The sequence below is a fragment of the Haemorhous mexicanus genome, chromosome 15 (assembly GCF_027477595.1).
Source record: "Haemorhous mexicanus isolate bHaeMex1 chromosome 15, bHaeMex1.pri, whole genome shotgun sequence".
NCBI lineage: Eukaryota > Metazoa > Chordata > Aves > Passeriformes > Fringillidae > Haemorhous > Haemorhous mexicanus.
This window is the reverse complement of record NC_082355.1, coordinates 7,707,899-7,727,609: the sequence shown is the minus strand read 5'-3', so window position 1 is coordinate 7,727,609 and position 19,711 is coordinate 7,707,899. Positions and strand designations below refer to the sequence as shown.

Here is a 19,711-nt window from a genome sequence, read left to right as displayed (position 1 = left end):
CTCATACAGCTGAGCCTGGACAAAGCCCTGCCAAGCACAGAGCAGTGCCAGCTTTCACACCAAATCCCTCCCCACTCCCTGAAATCCTCTGTGTATCCTTGTCATCTGGAAGGAGAGCACACGTGAGAGAGGCGGGAGGAGCTGCCCACATGCTGAGTGCTCAGGGGCTGGCGCTGAAGGGATAAGGAGACAGACAGCAGGCTCCTGCCAGCAGGTACCAGACACAGCAGCTCACAGCTGGACAGCTGCAGTGACTTCCACCTCAGGCTGCCATCACAGTCTGAGCTGTGCCACACTGTCCTCAAGACACTCAGCTGGGCCCCAGTGAAACCATCTTCTATCCACTGTACTGGTGCTGCTGGCAGGCAGACAGCAAACTGCAGGGTTCTCTGCAGCCCTTTATTCCCATTCTCTCAGGAAGGCTATCACCCTGGCTCTTCTGCTTTGGAATCCTCATCCTCCCAAACATGCACAGACCCCTACTCCTACATTGCAGCAAGGCAAGGACTTCATGAACAGGCACTCTGAGCATGCCCTGCATAAAGAACAGGGCTCCCTTGAACTCATTTCTGTGTGAAAGACAGCTTCATTTTCAGAAAGAGCAGCTCATCTTGATCCTTCTGAGTAATTCCACTGATTGGAGCCACCAGTAGATTGCTCTGTGGCTCATTGATTAAGCTCAATGTGAATAATTGCATTACTGAAATAGATTGGCTCAGGCACCGCTGAAGATAAGTCAGAGCAGCCAGGGGTGGCAGAAGCAGTGCACCCACCTGCACAAGGGCCACCCTGGCACCCTGACTCTGGGAGGACAGGAGAAGGTGACTGTGTGGCTGCCCAGAGCTGACCTCCAGAAGGTCAGCAGCTTGCCTGTTCTTCCCTATGGCTGTATTTCACTCCCAAGTGGATGGGCCACTCCATGCCGTGGCCCCAGACACGGATTTAGTATGCATGACAGTGCTCCTGGGGGCAGTGCCTACACGGAGCAATGCTAAACATGCTGACAAAGGCAAGGCAAGTGACCTGGAAATGACAAAGTGAAGCAAGGGAAGGAGCAAAGACGAGGTGGCTGAGGAGAAGCATCTGCACGGTTATTTCTACAGAGCCCGCTGAGGAGAGAAGAGGTTTGTCTGACACAGTTGGTGCAGTGCAGGCACTGTTGATGTCTCTGCTGTGGGCAAAGCTCTGTAGATTGGCAGCCAGAAGATTAATCCCGTACCTTTCAGAAGCGGTGGGGGGTACACACAGAATAAAAAAATAGCTACTTTAGTGTAGTATTGTCCACAAGGGTCCTAGGATGAGGGAAGAGACGAGAAAGTTGACTCCATGTATCAGCAAGCTAGGTTTATTATTTTATGATAGAAAATATATTAAAACTATACTAAAAGAACAGAGAGAAAAGATTTCATCAGAAGGCTAAGCTAAGAATAGGAAAGGAATGAATAACAAAGGCTTGTCTCGGACGGAGAGACGGTCTGGACAGGTGAACTGTGGTTGGCTGTTAGTCCAAACAACCAGATGAGACCAATCACAGATTCCCCCTGTTGCATTCCACAGCAGCAGATAAGAATTGTTTACAGTTTGTTCCTGAGGCCTCTCAGCTTCTCAGGAGGGAAAAATCCTAAGGAAAGGATTTTTCCTAAAACATGTCGGTGACAACTTTAGTTTTTCATCATGTAGAAGATGATGTCGAACGGCAGAGACGCAGTGTCCTGAGCACAGTCCCAGCTTCTGGCAGCAAGCACAGAGCTGCCACACAACTCTGAGCAGCTTAAACTGTAATTCTCAAGGCTGAGGTCCCTTTTCCATAACAAGAAACAGCAGAAAAATTACTTTTTATTGGCAGAAGGAATCATTTATAAAATCAAAGATGAAATCTAGAAAACTCCTTTTGTGATAGATGAGGTTTTAAACACCACATGAGAGAAGAGACTTCCCTTAAATAGGTGCCAGTTAATTAATGAGATTTGGTAAATGAGTGCATTTCCTGCAGAACAAACTACAGGCTTCCACTTCCAAAGTACATTATGTTAAATTGGACAAAGGCCCATTATTCTGGAATAAAAGATTGCCCACTGGAGAGTTCACACTGAAATATTCCAAGAATATCTTCATCCAGGAACACAAGCTGTGTATTTGCAAGCGGAAACCAAGCAATCCTTAAAAATACCAATACCTCCTACAGCAGCTGGTACATTCAAAGATTTCGCACTTAGTAGTAAAAAAACCCCACAGTAGCTCAGCCTATTGGCACTACAAAAGCTCAGGAGACAGGGATGAGCTGCCTCCTGTGACCAGAAGGCTCTTGGGGCAGGTTTATGCTCTGCAGTATAAAGCAGTGAACTGGCCCCACACCCTGCACAGATTTCACATCTCACACTCTCAGTACCTGGGGGCACTGTGTACCTTCATGGGAACAGTGAGCCACAGTGTGAGCTGGCTTGGATGGGGTTAACAGCATTTCTGCAGTGTGCCCACTGCAGGGAATGGACAGCACAGGCTCAGCATCCCCAGCACGGGGCAGAAACCCACAGTGGCCTTGGGCACCAACAGGAAGGGTTGAGTGCTCAGCTTGAGCAAACAGAAGTGGAGGATGGATACCTGCTCCCACTGCACTCTGGAGCACACAGCCATGGCAGCTTTCCATCACAGACACCTTAAACCTGCTGGGGCAGGGCAGGGGCATCACTAACAATGTCAACAGCAGAGAGATCAGTCACAAGTGCAGAGGGGGTTATCAGGTATCTGCCCAGCTCAACCTGTAACACTCCCAAAGCCACTACCTCCAAATTCCTCCAATTCCAATTTACAGCCACAGAGTGCTCAGCCCAGATGAGGGGACATTCACAGCACTGCACACAGAGGGCTCCAAGGCAGGTAAGGCATTTGGGATAGACAACATCTTGGCCACAAAATTCCAGGTTCACTCCCCAGGTCAGCTGATCATAACCCTTAGCAGTCTGTGTGCTACTGATAAAGACTATTTGAGTTGTTCTGTGGAATAATAAGCACCAACCTGGCTGCCTCAGGAGCATCTCTGAGCACTCTCACTACAAAGAGTCAAAGTCAACTCACCAGGATGCCCAACTCTTGACTTTCATTATGGAAAATTATTCACAGCAGAAGTGTTACTTCAGCAGTGTACAATTTCTTGTCACTATAAATATTTTCATATCATTACTTTCCTTCTCCTATACCTGTGGAGTCTTAGACCACACCAATTTCTTCACCTGTGCAAAGCTTTTCCCAGACAGAGGACAGTCTTCAACTTCCCTGAACACAGAGCAAAACTCACAGGGAGCCTCTCCAGACTTTTAGAAAGATGTACAAGAACATCTCACAGCACTTTCAGTGATTTTTCCCATTTCCTAAAATACATTTTCCTTTCCTACCAGAAGACCCATCTCTGCACACACTCCACCTTCAGTATAATCAATAAATTGATAAAGAAGTGAATGCCTTGCCATACATCTTTTTACTGCTGACTTCTCCATATGGCTGTTTGAACTAAGTCCATTCTAAACCCTTAACTGTATTTCTGTACCAATGATTTCCAATTCAAAGGCTTTGCTTTGTCAATTACACACATGCATGCACACACCTACTGCATCTTCTGTTAATGCTTTAAGCAATACTTGAATCCTTTAATATTCTCTTCAAGGCCTTTTACAATTTTCCCCACAATGCCATTTAGACTAGCAATTAACCCCCCTGAAACACCACTGCTACCTAATACTCTGACAGCAGCACTCAGAGACAGGACAGTGTGACAGAAAAACACATGCACATTCTCACATGCTGGTATGAAGTCCTGGCTTGCCCACAACCATGTTTTTGTTAACTTATCTAGGGATGAAAACCCTTAGCTATCCACAGCTCTGCTTAACCTCCTCTGGTTTGGTAGCTCAGAGCAGGAGTACTGAGTCATGCTGGCAGAATCATCACTCTTTCCCCAGGGATGTTTGGCACAACCAGTGTCATCAGTTAATTTAACTCACATAATGACCTGGGCTGTGCAGCAGCAGCATAGCATGCAGGGGTGCTAGAGAAGTGGGACATTATACCTCTCCCCTCTCCAGGTGCCAGCCCTGAAGTGGCAGCAGGAAGGAGCACTGCCTTCTATTTCCAGGGCTGCTTTCATGCTGCCAACCACCCCCAGGCATGGATGTGGGCAGCAGAGGAGCCTGCCACAGACAGGACACAGCTGAAGTCTCCAAAGGGCTTATCCTCCCTGCAGCTCCTGCCAAGACAGCTGAGGACACTCCACAAGTGGAGACTCAGGCACACAGACATTGCTCATAGCCTCAGTATACAGTCAGCCTTCCAGGGAACTATTTGTGTATCTCTGGAGTCTCCAGGAACAAATTGGTTCTCACCTGTAGGAAACCAAGAGTAGAAGTTGTCCCTCCCACAAGCCATGGCTGCCCAGGTGCTCCTGCTGATAGCAAATGTTTGATTCCAGGTGGATTTTAAACTGAAGTGCACCTGCAGTGACCTGTTTGGAAAAGTATTCCCTAATGTGTCTATGGGGATAAATGCACATTTCTGCTTAAAAACTGAGACTTTTCTTATCAAAGGAACTGAAACTCCTATACTACATTAAAAAAAAAAAAAAACAAATCAAAACACACTTTTTCTTATTACGAGCATGAAAATAAAAGAGAAACCTTCCTACATAAACATGACAGAACAGACACTCAAGTCACATACTAAGCATTTTTCAGTGGTCTGGGAAAGAAAAGAAATACAAAATGTGAAATTAATATTCCTACTGGAATGAAATGAAAGATATTATTTTACGCCCTACTTGAAACATCATAGTAATTTTCATCTGCACTAATAAAAATAAATCAGCAGCTGATCTTCCATGCATTACAATTACCATTTCATGCAACAGTCACAATGCTTCTGAGATGCATTTGCCCTTTGGAACTCCTGCCACAAATAGAGCTGAGTTTAGGGATTGCCGAGTGCACAAATTCATAACATCAATTCTTTGAGGACATCGTCATGTAGAAAATGCAATGTGGGCAGCTAGAGAAAAGCATCCAACCCTGAGTAAAGATTTTTTAAGAGGAAAATAATCAGAGCTGAACAACTGAAAAAAGAAAAAGTCATCTTGCATGGCACCAACTGTTGGGTGACCAGCAGAGCCCTGTTTGGAGTAGACTCCTCGCCCAGACAGGAATTAATGAATTCCCAAGCAGCCCGCCCTGCCTGCAGCTCAGCCTCTTGCAGAGATGCTCATTTGCAGAGCACGACACAACTTGCTGTTAGACAGGAGAGGTTCAATATTCATTAACCAAGAGCCCCCACCTTGTGCTGCTGCTGCCTGCAGTACAAATCACCCACCCCTGGGTTTTATCAGTCCTGTCACTCACTGTCCCAGGAACCTGAGCCTCGAATGCAACAGCACTCCCAGCCCTCAGCTGGGGCATTTGCACAGCCAGAGCCCAAAGCTGGGAACCTGCAACCACTCTTTGAGCAACTCAGACAGAAAATGCTGGAAACACAAAAGGTTTAATCTCAAATTTGCATATTGCAACTTCTCCTTGCAATAGTTCACTGCTAAAGAAAAAAGAGCTACATGAAAAGGGAGAATGGAAGCAGGCAGCTGCAAGTTGGGAGATTTACTCCAAACCCTCCCAGGAAGCCTATGGAAGCTTGCAGCACAGGCTTTTCTTTTACAGCCCAGGACAGTAATACATTCAACTGTGCTAAAGCAAAAGTGTCAGGCACAGAGATTTAAGGAGATAATACAGTGAAGGCTCAGGGACTAGATAAAATCATAAAAAGATGCAGGCAAAAGCTGCTTCTTGCTTGCTCTTTACTACCAGGTGTCCCTTTGTATTGGATGGGGAAGGCAGAGCACAACAGCTCCAGCAGGAGGGGTGGCTGGGGTAACCTTATCCTTGGCTGCCCAAACCGAAACCCAGCTTGTCCCTGAGCACCCCTGCTCTTCTGGCTCAAAAAACCAACTCAACACCAATGCAAACATCTGCACCCAGCAGAACAGGGCACCAGATGTACAGGGGTGCAACCTGCTCCAGCCAGCACTGTCAGGCGGAAATCTACATTGCTCTAGGGGCTAACCACAGCCTTGGATTCTGCCGTGTCTGCTGAGCTCTGCAGCACTTCTTGGCAACACACAGATTATCCAAGAAGCTCAGTAAAACATGGCTAAGAAATGCCAAGGTATAGTAGAGACCTAACAGCTCATAAATTGTCAAAAAATACCACCCCAAAACAACCACCCTGCTTTCAGATAACTGGAAGCTATGAAGAAAAGATCTTCATAGCCATCTGCTTGGTGCCTGTAAGCACTTGGTCCCACTGGGAAAACCCAGCAAACTGGAAAGCCCCACAGCCATCCATCCTCCAGCAGTCCTTGGGCTGAAACTGCCCCACAACTAGGGATGATGCCCAGCCACACACTCTGCCTCTGCTGGGAGCCTGGAAACGCTCCCTTCAGGAGCCTGCTTGGCCAAATAGGTTTTCACTGTCTCCCAAATAACTCACACAAATGTCTTTCATTTTTCAAGCGGTGCCATCAAACATGGGGCTGCAGACGCCACAAACACTGACATATTTCACTAATACAATCCAGCAGCAGCATCTGGGGAGTATTTACACAGGCCTTTATTATTTTTTATGAAAGGTAAACAACCCTCTCCGAGACTGGTGACTTGTGCTGACAGCATCTTTGTTTTTAGAAAAAAATACCACTAGGGGAGGGTTGGAGTCGTTGCAAGTCTAATCCATGGGTACAAATTCCTCTTGTCCTGTTACAGGAAAAAACCCAAGCATTCTCTTCTTCCCCTGTTTTTATTGTCATTCATCTTACAAGCTGGTCTTATTCAACTTGTTACTCAACACAGTAATTAGAAGAAATAAAGATACATCTAAATAAAATTCAGACATTGGCTCTAATTAAGTCTTCTTAAGTGTTATTTTACTAGTTGGGGTGGAGCAATTTTGTCACGATTGAACTGTTGAGGAACAATTAATTAGAATGCAGCTTTAACTCCTTCCTGATCTCCTGTCAAAAGCCAACACACATCCAAACTCGTGTGAGAGAAACCAAAACCAATCACAGGTGACATTGCACGTTGTCTCAGCAGGTGAAAAGCCAGGCTGGGATGGTACCGAAACCTCAGGTCTTTGCACTGGAGCTTTGATGGGCAGCAGCAATGTCCTGGGGCAGGGGCAGTGCCAGGTCTGAGCGGGGTTTGGTTGCCCTCCCCAAGGACAAAAGCACCGTGTGGCACAAAGGATGAGCGATGCACAAGTCGTGGGACCAGTCTGGCCTTTAGGGTGCCAGCACGCAACTCCTGAGCTCTGACCCATCACACAGCAGCCCCAGAATCTCACTGTCCCTGTTTCTATCACAAGTGGAAACCAGCCCGTCTCCAGCATGGAAGGACACTTTGATAAATGCAGTAATTATCACCAGACACCCCACCCAGCCAGCACGAAAATCAAGGCCATTTATTTATCCACCTAGTTATAAAACTACTACCAGAAAACTGCAAATCAAACCCCTGGAATCCGATTTAATTAAATCAATGAGAATTATATCATTAATTCATCAGAAAGCTCAAAGCTAATAGGAAATTGTTTCTATCGACTACAAACTCCTTCCACGGAGCAGCCTGGCGGTGCCCCAGCTGTGGAACTGCCCAGCTGCACCTCTGCTGCTCCATTTGTAATCTCAAGGCACCATTTGTTCCTCCGAACACAGATCAGCTTACACAAAGCAGTTGTCATGCTTCTTCCAGCCCCTACCATCTCAAGCACTTTGCACATTCCCCTCCACACGTGCTCATAAAAATCACTTGCCGTAAGAGCTTTAAAATGGGGCTTATCAAACCATCAGGATGGAAGGTGTGCAGGAGAGGACCTCCAGTTTCCTTTGCTGAAATACCCAAACACACAGCCTGGTACCAACAGGCTTTTCTTTTCTTTCCTCAACATACCCCTGAGATGAGGCTGAGAAGAAGAATTCCGACGGGAGAGAAGGGAGACGCAACAATCTTAAAAGGAAACTTCACACGTTTAGAAGCCTACAAAAGGTAAAACCTGGATACCTTTAACAGAAACCATCAGGAAGTGATTTAAGGCAGTTTGGAAATACGATTTTAGTGGCTGGTTGAACACCTTTAGAATACAAATATTCAAGAGGCTATTTACAGTTCAAGAGGAAAAGTTTCCACCTTCCCCAACGCACAGCAGAGCACAGTCTATTATCGGTGAGGAACATAAATTTTGAAAAACTCCAACAGACATGAAGAAGCCATTGGCTTTATCTCAATTTAACTGATTTCAGGAAACTTAAGCAATACTCAAGACGAGGGCTCTCAATCTCAAAGACACTCAAACCCTGCTAGACCTGCTATTGTGTAGACAGCAGTTGCTGATTTATTGACTGCAAAGAGCTGTGGATCAAGCCTCAGTATTTGCTAATATCTCTCCTGGAATTGGCCTTTAATGGCCCGATTCAACTGCGATTAGTGAGAAAGGAACAATGCCCCTTTCCTTCAACAGACTTCGATGAAGTTGTATCACTTAGCAGCTGAACTGGAAAAATAAAACATTTGGACCAATTAAGTTTTACTGCTAAGATATTTAGCACACATTTTATCTGATATGAAAACTTCAAGTCTAGGGCTAAACCAAGGAAATTACAGTGCAATTTCCAGATTAAAAAGAAAGGTGTTGAGAAGCAGAAATCCCCCTCTCATTCCCTTGGGTGCAATTCAGAAGTAACCCCTGCGAACCCAGGGCAGCTCCGGGAACATAAATACGAAGTGACAGGGAAATCCAGCCTGCTATTCACATCACATATTCCATGGTTCTTTCTATTTCACAGTAATACACCAAGTTAAACTGCTTATTAGATGGGCACATTCTCCTAACCGCAGCCGGGCTGGTATGTTATGTTGGGCTTGCCATCGGTACTGCCCGCCCTTTAATCCTAATTCTGCTGTCATTTGTGGTTCCACTTCAGAAGATCCTTGCTCTAATACACAAACGGGGTCGCTGTTAGCACTGCTGCAGCCCAGAAGAGAGGCATGTGAGAAATGCCACGAGAGGGACTCTCTGTGACCATCCCTATTTATACACCCTCCTGCACATTTTCCGAACAGTCTATACTTTCAAATACTTCTGTTGGCCTACAGGATGTTGTGGCATATGCTTCTAAGCCCCACAGCACACCCATTAGCAAATAACGACCTTCCTAAAATGACCTGGTAACAGCTAATAACTGTTACCATCAAGCATAAAAAGGCTGTGATACAGAAGGTCTTTTATGGAATGAAAAAAAAACCCCAAATTTTTATTAGCAGAATCGCTAATGGACACAGAGTCCTCATGTGATCCATTTGCTTATAGGAAATGCCTGGTATCAGATAATGAAATTATCTCAACAAAACAAAAACAAGCCCCAAACCAGCGCTTTCAAAAAGCACGCTGCAGTCTGGCAATTCGTGAATGAAACGCTCCGTAGGTGTTTGTGTACATTTATAATTTAATACACCACGTTAAGAAATAAGACAACTGCAAACGACAAGCTGCTGCTCTCCCAGCTGTGTACACTGTGCAATGATACCTTCCACCGGGGCTCAGCCAGCCCTGCTACCAACCTTCCAGTTGGGAGAAAAACAGAAGGATCCAAAGGATCCAAATCAGTTCCAGCAACTGACTAACAAATGGCAGAAACTCTGCCTTCATAAAGTTCTGAAGCAATACACACTGAAATGCTGTTTAGCATGTGCACATGAAGGAGCAGAAGCACAAATCCCACCCCTGATACAGAGCAGCACACCTGCTCCAGACCTTGCTTTCATCCTGCACCCCAAACTTGTATAAAATCACTGCTAATCTCACACAGAGGAGTTATCCATATCTGGCAGCTCACGTAGGACCAGGTTCAGCCCTTCTGCAACAAACTCAGCCAGTCACACACCTAGCTTTACACACGTTCCCAGCTCAGAGAGAAATCTCCAGGTGCAGTTTTCAGCACGTAATTAATCCTAACAAAACACAGCAAGACCAGCTTTCCTTTATGTCCTCAGCAGAAGACTCAATGTAGCTGCACAGAAGTGTCTCACAGGATATTTTCTAACACACTTTCACCTGCTCTTGATCTTCCTACCTGAATTTCTCTATTGGACCCGGTGCTTGCAGTTGCACCTGTAATCCTGGTGAATTATTCCATGCTGGCTCATCCTAATGGCTGAATCATAAGTGACCCACATAACCATAACCCCAAACTCTTTCTGCACCCAGATAAGGAGGCTCTGCAGAGTTTCAGTTGCATGAACAAGCTGACAGATTTGAATGAAGCTATGGAAAAGACTGCAGATCTCAACAGTCATCTTTTCTCTCTGCAGATCCACTGACTACACTGAGCATCTTGTCTGTGCTCCAGTTTCAGTACAGCTGAAGTCTCCTGGCAGCACTCCAGGGACAGCCATGGATCCCTGATGCTTTCAGGGACCTTCTCCAGCCCACAGGGCACAGCAGGGGACTGTCTGAAGGCATTTCTTGCCCATTCCATACCCCTGCATGATCCCCATTCCTACACCCTGTCCTGAGCTCCTGCAGAAAGCATCAGGCCTTTCGACAGCACTGATGTGGAACATTCCAACTTCCTGCACTTGTCGCTTTCTCTTCTGTTTGTTTTTAAGCTGTGGAACATGATCCCCGAGCCAGGTGACCAGGCTGAACATGGTGTAGGATGTTTATACACATGCATTGGAACAGCCTACACCACGTTCAAAACTGCTGTAATCAGGAAATGAGCCGTGAAATGTGTAAGCGGCGGCACATTAATAATCTGGTTTATAGCTTAAATTAGAATCTTTGGAATTTCACAGCCAGACACTTTTAAATAGGTCAAAAAATGCAGTAATCACACTTAATGATCACACTGTGATGTGCACCACATCAGAGCTGGGAGTGAGGAAACCTGAGCAGAATGGATATGAACTACTGGCACACTCAAAAAAGCATTTAATGAACTTCAAGAACAAAACACATAGCTCAGGCACCAAGGTTTTTATCTTTTGATCCTGCTCTTCAGAAATGAGATGTGAGATTTCATGTGATCACAGACAACAAACGCCGGTCTCTGTATTTCCATGTTAGTTAGCACTAGTTAGCAAAGGATTTGACCACTTGCAAGTAGTGAGAGCAAAGCCTTCCCCATCTGAGAAACAGAATTTGCTATTGTACCTGTCCGCTCGTGTCACCCCCAGTGCACAGACTTGAAACACATTCCTGGGTATCAGCATTTGGGTTTCTTTTAAAGGAAAGAACAAGAATCCACAGATCAATCTCAGTAATCTTTTAGTCTCCAAACCAGGGAAACCCTTCACAATTTTGCTAAATTTAGACACACGCTTACGTTCTCTCTACACCAACTTGAATTCAGGTACAACAAACCTGATGGAAAAATTGAATAAAGAATGAGAATTTCAGCAAAAGACGCAGTCATTGACTAATTAATCCAGTCCTGTCAAGCTACTGAGGCATAACCAAAAAGGCAAACTAGAAAAAAAAAATCAGCTATATTCTGTGAAAACAAAGTCAATGTTTGTCTACTGCAAAAGTACAAAGTCAGCAGGGGAGACTGCTTGGAAGCTTCTAAGAAAGCAGAAGAGAAATGGTTTTTTGGTTTCTTTTTTCCTCCAGTCAAACTGGGCTTCTTCTAAAAAACAAAGCAAGGCAAAAGATGAAAGCCCTTCTCTTCTGAAGCCAAAGATGAAGAATACAAACAATATTAATGACTAACAAGTCTGTCTGTAAATGCCATGAGCTTAGCTGTAGAAGGGACTAAAAGGAAGAACAGCACTGCTATTAACTAATAAGTTTCTGATCTAACAAGCAGTGATGAAGGCTGATTGGGTCATTTATGGAAGGGAACATTAGCTCAGAAGAACACAGGTTCCCTTCAGAGGATAAAAGGAAAGAAGAAAAGATGCCATTATATACATGCAAAAGCTCAGGATGGCTCATTCACCCAGCACATAAAGGTAGTAAATTCCCAATTAGGGCTTGTCTGCCCCTCACACGTTTGTGTGTGCAGGTACAGCAGATGGCTGTCTTGTGGAAAACCTGAGAACTGGTGCAAATTTGTCACCAGCCTTATATTAAAGAACACTGGATTTTGTAGAATTGCACTTCCTAAAGGAAATATTCAGCAAACACAGAACCTTGCCTTTGTCACAGCAAAGCCTTATTACTGGACCCAGCATAAACCTTCCTGGCCACCACAGTTTCCCAGTGTCCTGGAATCCTGCAGTGGTCCAGGAGGGTCTCATGGACCAGGGACAAGGGAGGGAGGCAGTGGCCTCTCACCTCTGCACAAGCACAGCAAGACCAATTCAAAGCATGTGCTTCCATGTTTGAAGTTTGCCCATTCTCTTTCAAGAAATTCTTCTAATTTAAGCAAGTGAAACACAATAAAACCAGGAAGATGAAAAACAACCAACTCAGACCCAAAAGGGACGCCACGCCAAGTTCAGATTTGGAAACCGATTCATTTGCCAGCTCATAGGCACACACACCTAGTGTGTCTATATTTATCCACGTGGACTCAGGCTCCCTGCTTGGCAGAGCCACTATGAGAATTTTTAAATCAACAAGAAATCAAGAATCACTGAACTTAGAGAAGATGGAAAAATTCCCTTTTCTCTAAGCTCAGATTAGAGGAATCTTGGCTCATCAGCTCTGCCTGCAGCATCCAGCAAGGCTGAGAGCCAGCACGGACACCATTCACTCTGAGATTCCTTCCCTTAACAGGCCACTGCTCACTCCTGCAGACAGGCTGGACTCTGCACTGCAGCCTGATCCAGCAGATGACATGAGAAGCTTCTGTGTCAGGATGGAAATCTGGGAAGCATTCTGGCAGTGTGAGAGATGGCAATGCTGGACCCAGAACTCCCAGCACTGCTGCCCCTTCCAGGCTGGGAATTCACAGCCCCACATTCCATGCCCAGCTTTGTCCATAACCCACGGTGGTCTCACCAAACTCTCTCAGCATCCCCTTATGGAAAAGGGGGATAACAACATGTCTCAGCAGCACCACAAAGGTTTGTTAATGCTTGTAAGCACTTTGTAGATAAGCAACATCAAGACAGCAGTCAGCAGAGGGATTTGGGGCACAGACAGACATAAATCCAAAGCACTCATATCATACACTTCTTTCAGACAAGCATAGCAGCAGATCAGCTCCCTGCATTTAGTGGTTGTGGGCTCCATCCTCTCAACAGACTGAGCACTCTGCCTTTGATCCAAAAACTGAGTCCGTGGAGAATATTCACATGTTTAATGTTAATCATATGCTTAAATTCTCTGAATCTATAAAGAGAGTAAAAGAGAAAAGTGCTCCCCAGCTCCAAAACAAACACAAATTCCCAGAAGTTATATTTAGGATATGAGCAAACATTTGGCCAGCAAAGGAAAAGCCTTCAGTATACACCTGCTCGGCTTTTGCATCCCTCAGGAAACCTGCAGGTGGGGAAAGTGTCCAGAGTGAGTTTGCTTAGACTAAAATAACCAGCATGGTGATATTTGAAAGAAGCATCCCAGAGCATGTGACCTACTATTCTTACACACACAGAGCAGTCCTTGAGCAAGGAAATCAGAAAACAGAATACATGAAATTAATGAAGAATTTCACCACATGGATTTGAACTTCTGACTAGAAATTTATAGTTGCAAAAGAATGCATTCATTTATTAATTGTCTATTGTAAGAGAAGAGGCTTTCCTCAGAGGACAGGCACTGCCACCCAGCCCTCACAAGTTCCTTATGCCTTCAGCAGCACCTAGAAAGCTTCTTATAACTGTATCAGAAAGGAACACTGAGCAAAAGGAATGGAACCCCCTTAAAGCCTTGTTCATTCAGCACAAGCTGCTCTCACATCCTCACTATCTTAAACATCTAACTCAATTTACATCCTGCTAAACTCCTGGGCCAGCTAATGGCTTGGGGCTACCGGTCTGCTAAATCAGCTGCCCAGAGTGCCCAGGAGTCTCTGCTCCTGCAGCAACCCCAGCCTGACCCTTTCCTGCAGATGAATCGGGTCTGTGGAGCAGGGCCAGAGCTCCTCTGGTGCAGGTGAGCTGGGCAGAGAGAGAGCAGGGAGCTGCAGTGCTGGGATGCAGCGAGCTCCAGGCAGGCAGACACTCCTGCAGAGCAGAGCACTTCCAGCTGCAGCCTGGACACAGCCCTGGCCAGACGAGCATCTGCAATATAAACACAGAGCTGGCTCCCAGAGATGATTTTCAAACCCTGCTAAAGAAGCACGTACAGCAAGAAAAGCCTCAGGCAACCAAAGGGCCACTATGTAGAGCTTCCTTGCTGTAGCAGAGCCATAAACATTATCCAGCTCACTCACAGCAACATCACCTTTTGCCAGCGATGTGAAACGGACAAATCACTCTCTCACCAGCATAAATTGTCCAAGAAGTTAAATAAGGCTGCTAATTGTTTCTAAGGACTTTTAAAGAATCTTTCAAGATTACTGTCCTCAAATTTGATTTAAAAATGCTGCAAATATTTTCAACCAAACATCACTATCTGAAATTGACTTGATGGTATAGAAGAACAATTTTCTTAAGTAAAAGCTTTTTGAGAAGTGTGTTGTATTTTAACATTACACAGCACTTTTACCTTAATAATCCAGAGGGAGCTGTACTAGTCACACCTTACAAATGGTTAACAACGTGTTTATCTTCCTTGTTTGGCTGAATTACAACTACACGAAATGCCCTGACTCAAAGGAGGCAGAACAAATCCCTACCTTCACCTGCCGTGAGGGATGGAATTTGAATGCTGGGTGAGGCTCTAAGAAGTCCAAGGGAAGTTAAGACATCGCACGGAATCCTGGTTATACTTCTCCACCTCCTCTACAAGACACTTTGCTGTCCCAAGGTTTGCAGGCACTACAAAGCAACACAAAGTTCACTGCTGTTGCAGTTATCAGCATGACCCGGCAGACCGCACCTCTGGAGAGGGCTGAAAGCCCCAGACTATACATCCATCCAGACTTTCTTTCACCAATTTTCTGAAGGAGGAAGCAATGTCTCCTATGATGGGGTAAGCTCCCAACCTGTGCAGTGTAGGGCATCTCTCACAATAGGCTCAGACCTCTCAAATATCTCTGGTGCCTTTGCTTTATTCAGAGCCGCCATTAACATCACCCAGGACTTCATTACCAGGCACTTTCCACTGGCTAGAGCCTTGACTCTTCCTTTGCTCTACCACTTCCTCCTTGAAGTGCACAAAGAGCCAGAGCGTAACAAAGAAATGCACTCCCCATCCTCACTCCTGTACCAAGCCATCCTTCCCCATTCCTCAAAGGCAGCCCACCCCTACTCCCATCCTTAACAAAACAGTCAGATTATGAGTCCTGCGAAACAGAGCAGCAGCAAGGAGCATCTTTCAGTGTCCAGAAGGACAGACACACCATGAAGCACCAGGTGCCACTGGCTGCAGCACAGAGCACAGGTATCCCACAGCAAGAGCTGAACCTGGGCAAGGACTGCTGGATACACCTATTCAGCTACACTAGTTTGAGAACAATAATTAATTCCAGTCTAATTTCCTCCTGATCTACAGCTCTTACTCCTTAGTGACTCCTATTAAGCCAGTTCCCAACTGTGGTGTCACTCTGGGCATTTGCCTTAAATAAGGAGCCCAGGAAACCACTAAAACAATAACTATCTTTTTTATCTGGAAAATACTTGCACAAGAAATTTCTCCTGTGGAATACAAATGTCAGTATTTCAGGTGTCAGTAACATCATATGATGTTGGATCCAAGGTTCTAACAATGTGCCATCACCACCCTACTCAACACATGGGCAGAGACCATCAAGTCCAGAGAACACAATCAAAGCATAAATGGCTCCTCCTTTGCACTTGTGTTTTTCCTCGTCATCTCCCAGTGTTCAATGCTGTGCCAGAGGGAGCAGTGCCCAGCGTGGGTCCTCAAACAGCCACCAAAACGCCCGAGGCTATACGATGTCACCCAGGAACACCGCGGGCATTAAAGCCACACGGGCTGAGGCGGGCTGTGCAGCTGCTCCCCTGTCCTGCTAATTGGGCACTGCGGACACGCTCACGTCGTAAGCACATCTTTGACATAACACAGCATGACAATTTTTCCAGAGTCAAAGAAATGCAGAGCATACAAATAAACCTGAATGCTGAAACCATTTCATTGTTCATAAGAATATGCACGCTGCACCTGTTACGACCAAGGGCACTGTCTGCACCTCGGAGCTGATTGCTTCAGCCTCTAACAAGCCTGTCTGTCTTGGAGGACTATTAAACTCCAGGAGTTAATAAAGCACAACAAAATTATTTTGCAAAAAGAAATCATTACCGAATATACAGAGGGAGAGATCTTTAAACGTAAGATAAGGAAAGCAATCCTCAAACTGACATTCTCCTCTTAGCTTCTCACAGCTGCTGGTCAATTTAAATCAAATTCACTGAAACAAAATAACACTAAAATTGATACCGGTAAAGTCCTACCCTGAAACAAACGTTCGGGAGCCCAAGCGCAACCCCAGCCCGGGACTCCCGACAGAGGAAGGCAGGAGCGGGGAGCGCTCCCCAAGCCCCGTCCGGCGGAGGGAGCAGCCGGCGGCGGCGGCGCTCCCGCAGCCCCGAGGGGAGCCGGAGCCCGAGTCGGGGCCGGCGCGGAGAGCAGGTGGCAGAGCCGGTCCCCGCAGCCCAGCCCCGCCGCCAGCAGGCGTGGGGCGCCGGGCCGGGGTGATTTTTCGTGGAGAAGGAGACGGAGCAGCGCAGCGGAGGAGCAGCACCCGCGGCTGCGGCAGCGCGGTGCGGGCAGGGCGCGGCGGGCAGGGACGGGACCGGCACTCACCGAGCTACGCGCGGCTGCTGCTGTTGCTGCTGCTGCCCCCGCTGCCGTCCATGGGGGCGGCGGGGGGACAGGAGCCCGCTGCGGGCCACAGCCGCCCCGCGATCCGCCGCATCTGCCCGGCGCCGCCGCCGCGGAGGAGGAGGATGAGGAGGAGGAGGAGGAAGAGCGGAGCGCGCCGCCCCGGAGCCCCGCACAGCCCGGCCGCAGAGCGCCGCCTGCCCGCCGGGATGGGATGGAATGGGCTCCCCGCGGGCGCGGGGGGGCCCGGCCGCGGGGGCAGGTGCAGCCGCCCGAGGCGGGGGGCGGCGCGGAGCGGGAGCCGGGCGCGGCCCCGGGGCGGCGCAGCTGCCGGAGCGGGGCTGGCGGCGGCCGTGCGCGGAACGGGGGCGAGAAGCGGCTGGGAGCGCCTGTATGTAACGTGGCCGGGCGCGAATCCGCCCCGCGAGGGCTTTTAATGAAGTACAGATGTTCCCTAATATAATTATATCGTCCTCTCCCCGATAATTGGCTGTGGCAGGCGCGCTGATCGAATCCCCCCGCCGGCACCGCAGAGCCGGGGCCGCCCCCGACACAGCGCCCGGGCACTGCCCTGGGGACCCCGCATGGCCAGGGTCCCGCTCCTGCCTTCAGACACCTGCGATTTTTTTGGCTCACAACAGGTGAAGATGAGGGACAATGCTTATTTACTTATTTCTTAAAGTCTGTGTCCTCAGAGAGCAAGGGCTTAACTGGGCTGCCCGTAGCCAGGGAGGATGAAACACCGTGGCTGTAGGATGGAAAGGTTATTGCACACACTGGAGAAGGAGGGACCTTGTAATTGAGCAGGAGCTCAGCAGCAGAGGATGTCCTGGCTGGCTGAGCAGGACCAGCACCCCTGTGCAGCTCCCCCCAGTACCTGTGCTCTCAACGGGCCAGGTGAGCTGCAGATGGTTAAAACACCACAGTTCTCCCCAGCTTGGTTTGTCTTCAGGGAAATTGCCAATAAGGACACGCTAATACAAGTCAGATGTGTGGGCGTTTTATGCTTCTATTGTGAGGAAAATGAATCAAGCCCACAAATTCATCTTGCAGAGGACAAGCAGCCAACACAAGGTAACGATTTCTAGTCACTACAGGCCCCAGACCACACTGCTTTCACCCCATGACTCAAAGCTGAAACCCAGCCATGCCATTCCTGCTGACACCTGGACACTACGAGGTGTGTAAATACTTCAGATAAGCAGGATTAGGGAATTCTTTTAGCCCAGGGTTGCAGAGGGGAGCCACAGAGAGCTGACACACCTGTACTTCTGTCAGCTTGGGCAGCGTCTGAGGGGATGGGCAGTCCTGCTTGTTAACACAGAGTGCAGGTTGGAAGTCAGCTCCCCCATCCCCAAAAGAGATTCTGTCCTGCCCAGTCCAGGGTCTTAACCACCAGCTCTTATCAATTTAAGTGAAGGCAAGAGACTACAGTTCTTTCAAGCAATTACAAACTTCTCAGCCGGAGCCCACAACGACAGTCACACTGCCATTTCATATTTACCAGTGGTACCTAGGTGACACCTCTGAATAGAGAACCATTTTGGACCTATGGAAAGGGTAAAGGGGTGACTCTATGCAGAATCTGGAGCTACATCAGCATTAATTCTGGTCTCAGCATGAGGAGCTCTGTGCTTTTGCCTCAACAGGAACAGTAAAATGCTCCTTGTTTTCACACTTGTGCTCTGCAGATTTCTGAGGGACCAAAACAGAGGGTTTCACCAGCTGGGCAGGACATGGAGCATGCTTGGTTGGCCTTCAGCTGGGCCTCTCTGGGGTTTTGCTCACCCTGGAATATGCCCATGGCTGCTCAGGAGATAGAGAATCCAACACAATCACAGAGATATAAGTGATGCTGGTGTTCCAGACACTATTTTTAATGTCTGCTTTTTGTTCTTGATTCAGTTCTGGTCCCAGAGGTGAAGGCATGGGGAAGGTGCAGTGTCAGAGGCAGCTGAGTGTGTTCCCTGACAGCAGATGCCTCTGCAGTGGATGGCTTAGGAGGCAAAGGACAAAGAAGCTGAGACTATCTTTTCCTCCATTTTCCCTTCAGCTATAGTAGAATCTTTTCTTAGAAGGATATAAATATAGAAGAGGTGAGGGAAGCACAAAGGCAATACAACCTGGAACAACATGACTTGAAACAGAGGACAAGCAACCTGACAGACTCTGCAATTTCTCTTTCAAGCTCTTTTCTTTAAATGTTATTTTTTTTTAATTTTAAAAACCAGTCCATCATAATTACAGGCTCTCACTTAGACTTCCCAATCCTCCTTTAAAACCAACACAGAAATTACTTCACAGAGGACTAACTAGTTTAGTTTTCCTTCAAGGGCAGATGCAGAAGAACATTCACCTTAAACAGAGGAGTTCTCCAGTGGAGGTAGGAGCAAACTCTCACACTTACCTTATCCTTGCTTTTCTTTTGCTTCATGGCCGACCTCTCAGCAGGAGCTTTCTGCTCCCCCCAGCTCTACAGACACTTTCCAGCTCTCTCTCACTGACTGAATTTCTCTGCTGTCTTTCCAGGTGTTAAGCTGATAAGTGTGTGATTTCCAAGGATCAACTCTTTCAAAGAGAGGAGGAACAGTGGACTTATTCCTCTCTGACCTCTCCTATATTTCCTGTCCTCCACCCATTATTAAAGGTAGATGGTTCAGATCTGGCTCCACCTTGTTCCTCAGATATTCCAGGGTAATTTTCTTCAGGCTTTGCCCTTTTCAGTGTACTTTTTGTTTCTGTGCCCCTCTACAAATAGGTAGGTGTTGTTTCCTGAAAGCATTGTGCTTGT

General features: G+C 47.1%; 1 protein-coding gene across 4 annotated transcripts in view; it reads right to left on the bottom strand.

Annotated features, from left to right (window-relative positions):
• RASGEF1C (RasGEF domain family member 1C) overlaps window positions 1–19,444 on the bottom strand; it is a 78,695-nt gene extending 59,251 nt beyond the window's left edge. Inside the window, exons 1-2 of one of the 4 annotated variants that reach the window (XM_059860239.1) lie at window positions 16,903–17,056; window positions 14,813–14,954 (exon numbers count right to left, since the gene is read on the bottom strand). Coding sequence is in view for 2 of the 4 variants with exons in the window: in XM_059860236.1 (XP_059716219.1) it covers window positions 19,328–19,354 (27 nt within the window). In the remaining 2 variants the exon portion in view is untranslated. Of the gene's footprint in view, window positions 1–14,812; window positions 14,955–16,902; window positions 17,062–19,327 lie in introns of those variants that run through there. The other 3 variants (XM_059860236.1, XM_059860237.1, XM_059860238.1) reach the window with 3 other exon arrangements.
• Window positions 19,445–19,711: the final 267 nt, after the last annotated feature.